The 12,122-nt window shown below is 29.4% G+C and overlaps 1 protein-coding gene across 1 annotated transcript in view; it reads right to left on the bottom strand.

The window, feature by feature from the left end:
* Positions 1–12,122, bottom strand: part of LOC142358608 (uncharacterized) — a 591,411-nt gene that overhangs the window by 94,368 nt on the left and 484,921 nt on the right. Inside the window, exons 18-19 of the mRNA XM_075410050.1 lie at positions 3,038–3,287; positions 2,792–2,912 (exon numbers count right to left, since the gene is read on the bottom strand). Of these exons, the coding sequence (XP_075266165.1) occupies positions 2,792–2,912; positions 3,038–3,287 (371 nt within the window). The remainder of the gene's footprint in view (positions 1–2,791; positions 2,913–3,037; positions 3,288–12,122) is intronic.

Genomic DNA, 12,122 nt, shown 5'->3' with positions numbered 1-12,122 from the left:
TCAATTTGGTCTTGAAAAACTAGGATTTTCATTTTTGGGTTCAAAAACGAAATAAAATCAACTCTATTGTCTATTTTTAAATACGATGTTCATATGTTTCTATAGTGTGTTCTTGTTTTCTTTGATGTTTTTATGTTCTGAACCCAAAATCTTAAATCATATTCAATTTGGTCTTAAAAGACTAGCTTTTTTGTGTTTGGGGTCAGAAACGAAAAAAATCACCGCTTTTGACTTTATTTTTAAATACGATGTTCGTATGTTTCCTTAGTGTGTTCTCGTTTTCTTCGTTTTTTTTTCGTTCTGACCCCAAAAACCTTAAACCATAGTCAATTAGGTCTTAAAAGACAAGCATTTTTGTGTTTGGGGTCAAAAACGAAAAAAAATTAACTCTGATGACTTTATTTTTTAACGCGATGTTCATATGTTTCTTTACTGTGTTCTCGTTTTCTTCTGTTTTTCTTCGTTCTGACCCCAAAAACAATAAATCATAGTCAATTTGGTCTTGAAAAACTAGGATTTTCATTTTTGGGTTCAAAAACGAAATAAAATCAACTCTATTGTCTTTATTTTTAAATACGATGTTCATATGTTTCTATAGTGTGTTCTTGTTTTCTTTGATGTTTTTATGTTCTGAACCCAAAATCTTAAATCATATTCAATTTGGTCTTAAAAGACTAGCTTTTTTGTGTTTCGGATCAGAAACGAAAAAAAATCACCGCTTTTGACTTTATTTTTAAATACGATGTTCGTATGTTTCCTTAGTGTGTTCTCGTTTTCTTCGGTTTTTTTTTCGTTCTGACCCCAAAAACCTTAAACCATAGTCAATTAGGTCTTAAAAGACAAGCATTTTTGTGTTTGGGTTCAAAAACGAAATAAAATCAACTCTATTGTCTTTATTTTTAATTACGATGTTCGTATGTTTCTTTAGTGTGTTCTCGTTTTGTTTGGTTTTTTTTTCGTTCTGACCCCAAACAGTTTAAATCATAACCAATTTTGTCTTAAAAGAAAAGCATTTTTGTGTTTGGGGTCAAAAACGAAAAAAAATCAGTTCTGATGCCTTTATATTTTGAATACGATGCCTCTATTTTTCTTTTTCGTGTTCTTCTTTAGCTGTTTTTTTTCGTTTTGACCCAAAAACCGTCTAATAATACTTTACTTGCCTTTAAAAAATGATTAATTTTTCTCTGGGTCAAAAACGAAAAAAAATCAGTTCTGATGCCTTTATATTTTGAATACGATGCCTCTATTTTTCTTTTTCGTGTTCTTCTTTAGCTGTTTTTTTTTTCGTTTTGACCCAAAAACCGTCTAATAATACTTTACTTGCCTTTAAAAAACGATTAATTTTTCTCTGGGTCAAAAACGAAAAAAAAAATCAGCTCTGATGCCTTTATATTTTGAATACGATGCCTCTATTTTTCTTTTTCGTGTTCTTCTTTAGCTGTTTTTTTTTCGTTTTGACCCAAAAACCGTCTAATAATACTTTACTTGCCTTTAAAAAATGATTAATTTTTCTCTGGGTCAAAAACGAAAAAAAATCAGCTCTGATGCCTTTATATTTTGAATACGATGCCTCTATTTTTTTATGTCTTTAATTTAAAAAAATTATGTCTTTAAATTTTGTCGGTGTTTTTATACTTTTTGGTCGCTTGCGGCCAATTCAGTGTTGTAGTACTCTTTTTTAACTGAGTATAGGAAAACAGCTTTTGTAGCTTTTTTGAGGTCCTGTTGATTTTTTTTGCAAGGTCTGCCGGCCATTTTTGACGTTTTTTCGATCAGTTTTGACCTTTTTTTCGGCTATTTTTGACCTTTTTTTCGGCCATTTTTGACGTTTTTTCGATCAGTTTTGACCTTTTTTTCGGCTATTTTTGACATTTTTTTCGGCCATTTTGGACGTTTTTTCGATCAGTTTTGACCTTTTTTTCGGCTATTTTTGACCTTTTTTTCGGCCATTTTTGACGTTTTTTCGATCAGTTTTGACCTTTTTTTCGGCTATTTTTGACCTTTTTTTCGGCCATTTTTGACGTTTTTTCAATCAGTTTTGACCTTTTTTTCGGCTATTTTTGACCTTTTTTTCGGCCATTTTTGACGTTTTTTCGATCAGTTTTGACCTTTTTTTCGGCTATTTTTGACCTTTTTTTCGGCCATTTTTGACCTTTTTTCGATCAGTTTTGACCTTTTTTTCGGCTATTTTTGACCTTTTTTTCGGCCATTTTTGACGTTTTTTCGATCAGTTTTGACCTTTTTTTCGGCTATTTTTGACCTTTTTTTCGGCCATTTGAGACTGGATTAAGACTTGGCAAGTCTTGGCCAAGACTTGGATTAAGACTTGCCAAGTCTTGGCCAAGACTTGGATTAAGACTTGGCAAGTCTTGGCCAAGACTTGGATTAAGACTTGCCAAGTCTTGGCCAAGACTTGGATTAAGACTTGGCAAGTCTTGGCCAAGACTTGGATTAAGACTTGGCAAGTCTTGGCCAAGACTTGGATTAAGACTTGCCAAGTCTTGGCCAGGACTTGGATTAAGACTTGCCAAGTCTTGGCCAAGTCTGACAAGTCTTAAATGTGTTATGATCATAGCTCTGAATCAGTACTGATACCTAGACTTGCAATTAGACTTGCCCAGTACTGATATTGACTTGGCGTTAAGTACGGGTTAATAGACGACTAGAGTTTATGGGTTAGATCCGGACTGTCATTTTTATGACATACGGTCCCCAATAATAGCCGCTATAGCTTCGCCGCTATTAACTAGAAGACTAAATCTGATATGATCTTAATAATATTGACACGCACCGTTTACAGTTTGGTTGTTCTCATCTATTCTGCTCTCCAGTTGGACACACACCTCTTTAAGATGCATGAGTTCCGACTGATCGTTGTCCTTACCACTCTCACTGCGCACACGGCCTCCTTCCTGGAATACAATTCAAAATTTGCCAAAAAGACAAAAAATGAAGAGGCGTGTCAAAGGATTATTTCAACACAAATTGGTGGTATTAAGGTTTTCGAATTTTGAAAAAACAGCCAGTGAGTTCTAACTTTGCCAACTCGGTAGGTGCTGTTAGGGTCAGCAGATTGCAGCGTTAGCTCTGCCTGATTTCTACCCTGATCTGCAACAACGCCCGAGTGTTCCTTCTTCAACTTGTTAAGTTCTCTACTCAATTCGTTCAGTTTGTCAGTGGCCTCCTCACACCTCCCACTCTCAAGCCTCAGTCTGGTATTCAAGTCACACCCAATCAACTCCTGCTGTTTCAACTCACTCTCCAAACTGTGCACTTTCTGCTCCAAGCTGAAATCCATTTTCACTTCAGACACTATTCTTACTTCTCTGTCTCAGTCATATTTGGGGCATTCCGATTATAAATACCTGAGTCCATAAGGTGGTGGTGGTGGGTGGGGGTACTTCTTAAGGAATATTAAAAAAACACACACTGACTTCTTAAGGAATATTCAAAATTAGTTTCGGTATTCAAAGGAATACCAAAACTAATTGCCTTGAAATAACTTATGATAGAAGTTATGATATCACATTATTAAAGTTTGGTATCAGAGGGTCAATCAAAATAAGGGAAAATTTAAACTTACAAAGTAATCCGCAAACAGATGTTTATCAGTTGTAATATTAGTAAGTAAGGAACGAAAAGTTATCAATCTAAATAGCCAGATGTAAATAATGCTAATAACTTTTCAAAGGCTGCGATTTTTCATTGAAAGCCAACTAAAATTAATGCCCCATTGAATTTGAGAACAGATTACAGGTTCGTCTAAAACTTAGCCATCTATAAATATGTGTTGTCTAGATAACCTCATTAAATTTGACAAACATCTGGCCTCAATTTCTTCAACTCCATATCGTTAGTAATGTGTATATGGTGACCTCCGCAACATAGAGCCGCGATACGGTCACCATATACACATTACTCTATTTCCCTTTGTTTTATCCACTATATTTCCCATTCTTACACAATTAAAATCCATCATTTCTTGTCTCACTTAGTGCAATCCACTAGTGTCGAGTTAAGCTGGTAATTGTCCATTATCAGACGGATAGTTTGGGTTCTATCCCCACTGACTCCAGTGGACGTCACCAGATACTAGAATAAAACTAGTGAGACCGTGTAAAAAGCACGTAAAACCAACTTGCGAAAAACTTGAATAAAAAACCAGCTTAACTCTTTTATAATTTTTTAAATTTTGCTATCATTTTTAAAAATTAATTATCTGCGAAGCAGCTTCACTGGTAAAACCTAAATTCACCATTACTAATCTCTAATACCTTTATCATCAAATGGATCAATAGCTATTTTATATTGTTCTTTAGTTTCTACATGATGTTTATTACTATCAATAGTATAATTAGTTACATATTTAGTTTTACCTTCATATATAGCATTAGTATAATCTTCAATTGTAATCTGTTTTTTAATAGTAGCTTTAGTTATACCTTTTAACTTTTTCTCCTCTTCTCTTTTAACAGTATTGTAAGAATATGCTTTAGCTTTAAGGAAACATGATTCTATAATAGTATCATTGGGTAATTCATCTTTCATCTTACTTAACTCATTATTATGTAAAAAATCTTTTATCTTATCTATTTCTCTTTCTATAGTACTATCTAATGGAATATTTATGTTTATAAATATACTATCAGTATCTGTGTAATGATAACTACAATCTAACTCTTTTTCAAAGTAATCATATATAGCTTTATACATGAATAGTTTAGCTTTTTCTAATATAACAAATCCAATATAATTAAACTTATCTAATTTAACATTACCTTTCGTTTTATGTACGGCTACTAGATCATCATCAAACTCTACAGCATATTTAAAACTAATATTTTCTACAAATTTAATATATCTATCTACATCATTAACTAACTCTACATCTTGTCTATTATATACATTCTCTATTGTTTTTCCATAGAAGGCATTATTCATTAACTTAAAGAATACATCCCCAAATTTATCACCCTTAGCTTTAGCCTCCTTTCTTTTCTTAATATTAAACTCAATATAAGGCTTTAACCACCCACTCTTACTATACTCTAACTTTTGCCTAATTGTAATATCTTCCAATTTCAAACCATGATCTAAATACCAATCTAACATCTCTCCATCAATTACATAATCTACCTTATCCGTTAACTTTAACATTAACTTCTCATTAGGTTTATATCCTTTCTTTTTATTTACATTTTGATAATCTGTAAACTGTCCAATGTTTGCCCTAGTCTTTTCAGGAAAGAATGGATACTTGTTTGTTTTCTGTTTCAAGTCATCATTATACTTTATATCAATAGTGTAGATATAACCCTTAGTAGAGCTAGAGCTAGTATATATTATTTCACATACTTTAATCTCACCAGTAGGTAAGGCTTGAACCATAGCAGAAGCATATAATGAATTGAAGTCTAAATATTTTAGATAATTCTCTTTCCCAGTATACTCAGGATCTATACCTTTATTCATACATTTTACATGACAATCACCTAATACTGAAGCTAACCCACCTCTAATACCATGTTGTATTGTATCATAAATATTAACTGTATTTTCTTTATAATACTTAAGTCTAACATTAGTATATTTCAACCCACACAACCAGGTTAACTCAGGAGTAGAATATGTGTAACATGGATCTATTTCATAAAATTCTAAACACATAGCTCTAAATTTCTCAAATACATCATCTGATAACAATACATCTGTTTTAAGATACAACATCATATAATCCTTTATTGTCTCACATTTATTATCTTTCCAACAATCAATTGCTTGCTTATTTTCTTTATCTGTAATACCACTTTGTTTCAACTTAGAATAGAATGCTTCCTTGGGTGGTAAAGTTGTTTCATGTAGTTTATCTATACTATCAAACCATTCATATGGGAATATACCTTTACGTCTTTCTAAGCCACATTTATTTAATGTTACATTCTTCATTACTCAATGTTTTACTTATAGCATCTAAGCTAAGTGGATGGAAGAACCTAAACTTATCTAATGCTTTAGCATAACCCATATCAATACTAAAATAATTCTCATCAGTTTTAGTTAATACTTTTAGTCTAACTTTCTTTGCTAGTTTAGTTATAAATAGATGATTATCATAATTAGAAGAATTAAATGCATCCATTGGTACAAAATTATTCTTAGCTTGGAGGTTACATTTATTGTGAGCATATCCTCTAAATTTACCATCCTCTAAATTTACCACCTCTAAATACTAAATATATCTTTAAATAATTTATTATAATAATCTACTCTTTCTACAAACCAATCAACTACTTTATCACCAGTTACATTCATACTTATCTTCTAATATATCAGGATAGTCACTTTTTATATAAAAACCACAAGCAATAGGAATGTGTCTACCATCTTTTATTATACATTCAAAATCATAATACATAGCAAATGGTACTCTGTTTTTATAATGGAACTTATCAAACTTTAGGTAATCATCTTTATAGAATGTTCTTCCTACATGTTTCTGTGTATTACATAATTCTAAATGTTTATTTAATGCATCTTCTGTTCTAAATGATACACAACATTTTAGACATGGATAACATATATGTTTAGATGATTTTCTTAATAAGAATGATACATCTTTACATAGGAAGTAATGATTATCCCAGTATAATATATTACATCCTTTAGGATCATTATGATTAATTAATACAGGATTAATAGTTTTATTTTTATTTATATTAAACACATTAAATAATATTTTATCTTTATTTAGTTCTTGTATTTTCTTTAAGTGATAATAATCATGTGGGGGTGTAATTCCTATTGGTAATTTTATCTCATTAATATATTCTGGTTTATTATAATTACTAACTCTACTGGGAATATGTGGCGCAGAATGTAGATAGGCAATTAGACACCATAGCAAACACTTATTATCAGTTTTATGTATATTAAGTATATATCTAGATGTGAATGGTAACTCAGTATCACATCATCCACTAGGATAAAACCTATGTATATACATTGTCCTTTTAACAAATTGTTGCATGCTCCATCCAGATTGATTCATTTCCTGTTCCTGCATTCTTGTCTCTAGTTCCCCATTCAATAAATCCAAGTCATGTGCACCATTATATTGCCTAGTCATTAACCTAAAGGTGATTTCGTTTTCTTCTATCTTATCATCTGTAGGTTTTGTATACTTAACTACATCAAAGGTGTTAAACTTAATATGGGGATGTATGTTATGCAATGACTCCAATATATTTAAGAATTTAGGATCTTCATAATTACTACTAGTTATTATTATTTGATTATGCTTCATGTTATGATCTAATCCTAACTCACTAACTTTATCTCTCCACTTCTTATCAACAAGTTCTTTCTGTTTAACATTCTCTTTATGTTCTTCTGATTCACTGTGTTCATTTTTATTGTTATATCTAGTATTACATATATTGCATTATCCTTCAGTTATATTATACATAGTTATATCCTTATCTATATCCTTATCAGTTAAACTGCTTCGCAGATCTTTACCATTTACATTATCTAGATGCATCTTTGTTTTTAAATGTTGGTCAACACTATATTGACTCACACTTGTCTTACATATTACACAATCAAACTTACTCCCATTCTTTACTATTTCCCCATTAACCAATCTTAGATTATTCCTATGTTTTAATGTTGTTACATGTTTATTATAAGCAGTATTATTAACAATATACATATCACAACTATCAGAAAACTTTATTCCATCTTCAGGATTGGTGTAACCACTGCCGTGTATACTGCTCATTTAATTTTTGTTCTATATCCTCATTAGTAACTTTTATTCCATCCTCATTAGCACTCTTAATAATTTTACTTCTATTATATAATCGTTCATTCTTTTTATGTTTAAGTGATTGAATGTGTCTGCTATAATTCTTTTGAGTTATCTCTTCATCACATTCTTCACATCTAATCTTATTTGTTTTAGGTTTTTGGACATAGACAAAATCATCAGATGAATCTGAGTCCTTATCCTCATCAGAATCTACATCTTTATCCTTATCAGAACCTAAATCTGGAAAGTATTTTGCTTCTGCCTTTCTCAATGACTCATGCATATCTTCTTCTTGTTGTTTTAATTTTGTAACCTGTTTATCTTGCTACTCTTTTATTTCTTCATTTATCTGATTAAACCTTCTGATTGCTTCTAAAGATTTTTCTATTTCTACTTTTTGTTTTTCCTTATCAGTGAAACTGCTTCGCAGATCTACTGGTTTATTTTTATTTTTTAACATTTGGACCGCCATACTAGAAGCACTAGATTGGACTTGTCCATGGGATTGAGCTTGTCCATGAGATTGAGCTTGTCCATGAGATTGGACTTGTCCATGAGATTGGACTTGTCCACTTCCAAATTGGACTTGTCCATGAGATTGAGCTCGCTCACTTCCAGATTGGACTTGTCCATGAGATTGAGCTTGTTCACTCGTGGAATGAATGTAACCGGTATAATATTGTTGATTCATTTTTATATGCAAAATTTTGAAATAATATTATATATATATAGCTTTTCAATACTATAAAAATGATTAGTACCAAATGCGATAAATGTAAAAATTAAGCTTGGTGTTGGAGTTGTGATGAGTGTCAAAGTAAACCATTCCAATGTTTTGTATGCAATAAGATTATAACATATAGAGACAGACATAATCATTTGCAAGTGCACTTTAATAATCCCAATCAATATTTAGTATGCAGAATGTGTAAAGTAAATAAACACATCTCTCAGTATAGATTTAAACACTTCTATTGTAGGTTATGCATGTATCTCTATAGATATAGGTTTCATCATACAAAAGAAAGATTCTTAGAACATGCAAAGAAATATAATATCAGCGAAGCTGGTTCCCAGATTGAAGTAAAGCTATAACTAATTATAATAAGTTTTTCACCCCAAATAAAATATTGCTGATGTTTCCGCTTTTTATTATGTTGATACTTATTATAATTGTTTATTGGAATTATGATAAATATTCTGATTTAAGGAAGAGATTCAAAGGATATAGGAATATTGTACCCGAACCATTTGAAACTAAAAAACATAACTTTATTATTTATGGTCCATCTAATTCTGGTAAAACAACTTTTATAAAAGATTATTGTGGTTTGTATGACACTGTTAATGTATTCTGTATTGATGGTAGTGAGTGGAAAGGATATAAAGTATATGGTGTTGATGATTTAAATATATTAGATAATTTGGATAGTTTTGCTAATAGTCTTATTATATTTGATGATATGGGAGAAAACATTAGATTACCAGCTATAGACTCATTGTATTCTAAAGGTAGACATCACAATATTAATATAATATGTGTAGGTCATACTGTAACAGATTTAAATACTAAAGCACGAGATAATACCCAAGCTATATATATATATATATATATATTACTTTAAATAGTTCACAACAATTCTTTGAAAGAGTACAAGAGAAGTTTGAAATTGATTCTAATCTATATAGATTTAAACATTATAACTATGGTGTAATAAATTATAATACTATTAGTGACTATTATATTGTATTAGATAAAGATAAAAATGTTGTATATGATTCTAGGATAGGTGATCTTGATATTGAGAAGTATGTTGATTATACAGAGTTTAAGGAAAAGAAATATAATATACTAAGTAGTTATTTAACAGATAGAACGATAGAACCAACACATATTAAACCAAAAGAGTTAATGTTCTATTTTGAAGAATATTTAGACTTTAAGGGAATACATAAATCAATTAATTTATATAAAATATATACAAATATAAAAAATGTACTTAGTGAGAAACATAGTGGCTATTATGCTATTGCTGGCATGGTTACTATGGTAGGATTTGGTTATTCTTACTTTCAAAAACATGGTAATAATAATGATAATAATTTTAATGGCATAGATATAATGAATATAGATAAAGCAAAAATTAAATTAAAAAATGGTAAGAATATGACAATAGGTTATGGTTTGATTGATAAAAGCAATTATAATCTCAATCATCCATTCAATATAGTATGTGTGTTAGCTAGTTGCCTTGTAAGTATTTATCCAACTCATAATCATATTAATTCTATATCTAAAAATGAGAGTAATATGTAGAGAATGTAATAATGAAATTGATACTAGTAGTGGTTATCCAGAACATGAACTAATGGATCATTATAATATTTTTCATAAAAATTTAATGGTAAGATGCACGAAATGTATGCAAAGAATATATAGTGGTTATCATTTTAAGGATAGATGTATAGATAATCGTACAGGCCTTATATCATCAGTACATAGTTATTTTGAATATATCAATATTTATGATAATGATAGTAATGATAATATTGATATCAATAAAGATGATTAAGATGACAAAAATTATGATTTAAATAATGTTTTAAATGAACTGAAAGATAATGTTAAAGAAGATTTAAAAGAATATATTAGGACCAATTTAAAACAGGAGATCATTAATGAATTAAAACTAGAGATTAAAAATGAAATAAAAAAAGAAGTTAAAAATGAAATAGAAGGAGGTGCTATAAATAATTTAAAGACTGATGTTAATATTAAGAATCCATCTAAAGAAATTAAATCAACTAGGACATGTTGTTTTTGCAAAATTGAAAAGAATAAAGATTGTTTTTATAAGACTGGAGGTTTATGTAAAGAGTGTTCCTCTGAAAAGGTTCAATGTCAATTGTGTAACATTTTTCTAAATAGGTCTTCCCTTAGAAAACATATGAAGAGACCACATATAAATTCGAAAGATAATTTTTAATGAAAAATTAATTATAAGCCATATATTTATGAGATAATTCTCTCAATTATACCTTATAGTTTGTTAATTACAAAATTACACAGAATAACACAGAATAACAAGGATAACTAGAATTATGGATTAAATTAGAATCTTAGTAATTCTGCACTCGTGCAGAATTACTAAGATTCTAATTTAATCCATAATTCTAGTTATCCTTGTTATTCTGTGTAATTTTGTAATTAACAAACTAAAAGGTATAATTGAGAGAACTATCTCATAAATATATGGCTTATAATTAATTTTTCATTAAAAATTATCTTTCTAATTTATATGTGGTCTCTTCATATGTTTTCTAAGGGAAGACCTATTTAGAAAAATGTTACACAATTGACATTGAACCTTTTCAGAGGAACACTCTTTACATAAACCTCCAGTCTTATAAAAACAATCTTTATTCTTTTCAATTTTGCAAAAACAACAAGTTCTAGTTGATTTAATTTCTTTAGATGGATTCTTAATATTAACATCAGTCTTAAATTATTTATAGCACCTCCTTCTATTTCATTTTTAACTTCTTTTTTCATTTCATTTTTAATCTCTAGTTTTAATTCATTAATGATCTCTTGTTTTAAATTGGTCCTAATATATTCTTTTAAATCTTCTTTAATATCTTTCAGTTCATTTAAAACATTATTTAAATCATAATTTTTGTCATCTTAATCATCTTTATTGATATCAATATTATCATTACTATCATTATCATAAATATTGATATATTCAAAATAACTATGTACTGATGATATAAGGCCTGTACGATTATCTATACATCTATCCTTAAAATGATAACCACTATATATTCTTTGCATACATTTCGTGCATCTTACCATTAAATTTTTATGAAAAATATTATAATGATCCATTAGTTCATGTTCTGGATAACCACTACTAGTATCAATTTCATTATTACATTCTCTACATATTACTCTCATTTTTAGATATAGAATTAATATGATTATGAGTTGGATAAATACTTACAAGGCAACTAGCTAACACACATACTATATTGAATGGATGATTGAGATTATAATTGCTTTTATCAATCAAACCATAACCTATTGTCATATTCTTACCATTTTTTAATTTAATTTTTGCTTTATCTATATTCATTATATCTATGCCATTAAAATTATTATCATTATTATTACCATGTTTTTGAAAGTAAGAATAACCAAATCCTACCATAGTAACCATGCCAGCAATAGCATAATAGCCACTATGTTTCTCTTATTCTTTCTTGCTTCTCAAATTTTATGTTCTCTGGCCAAGTTTAAGTTGAACAAGTT

This window comes from Convolutriloba macropyga, chromosome 2, assembly GCF_964194025.1.
Source record: "Convolutriloba macropyga chromosome 2, txConMacr16.3, whole genome shotgun sequence".
In the NCBI taxonomy this organism is placed as follows: domain Eukaryota; kingdom Metazoa; phylum Xenacoelomorpha; order Acoela; family Convolutidae; genus Convolutriloba; species Convolutriloba macropyga.
The sequence above is the reverse complement of the archived record's forward strand: the minus strand, read 5'-3'. Positions and strand labels throughout refer to the sequence as shown.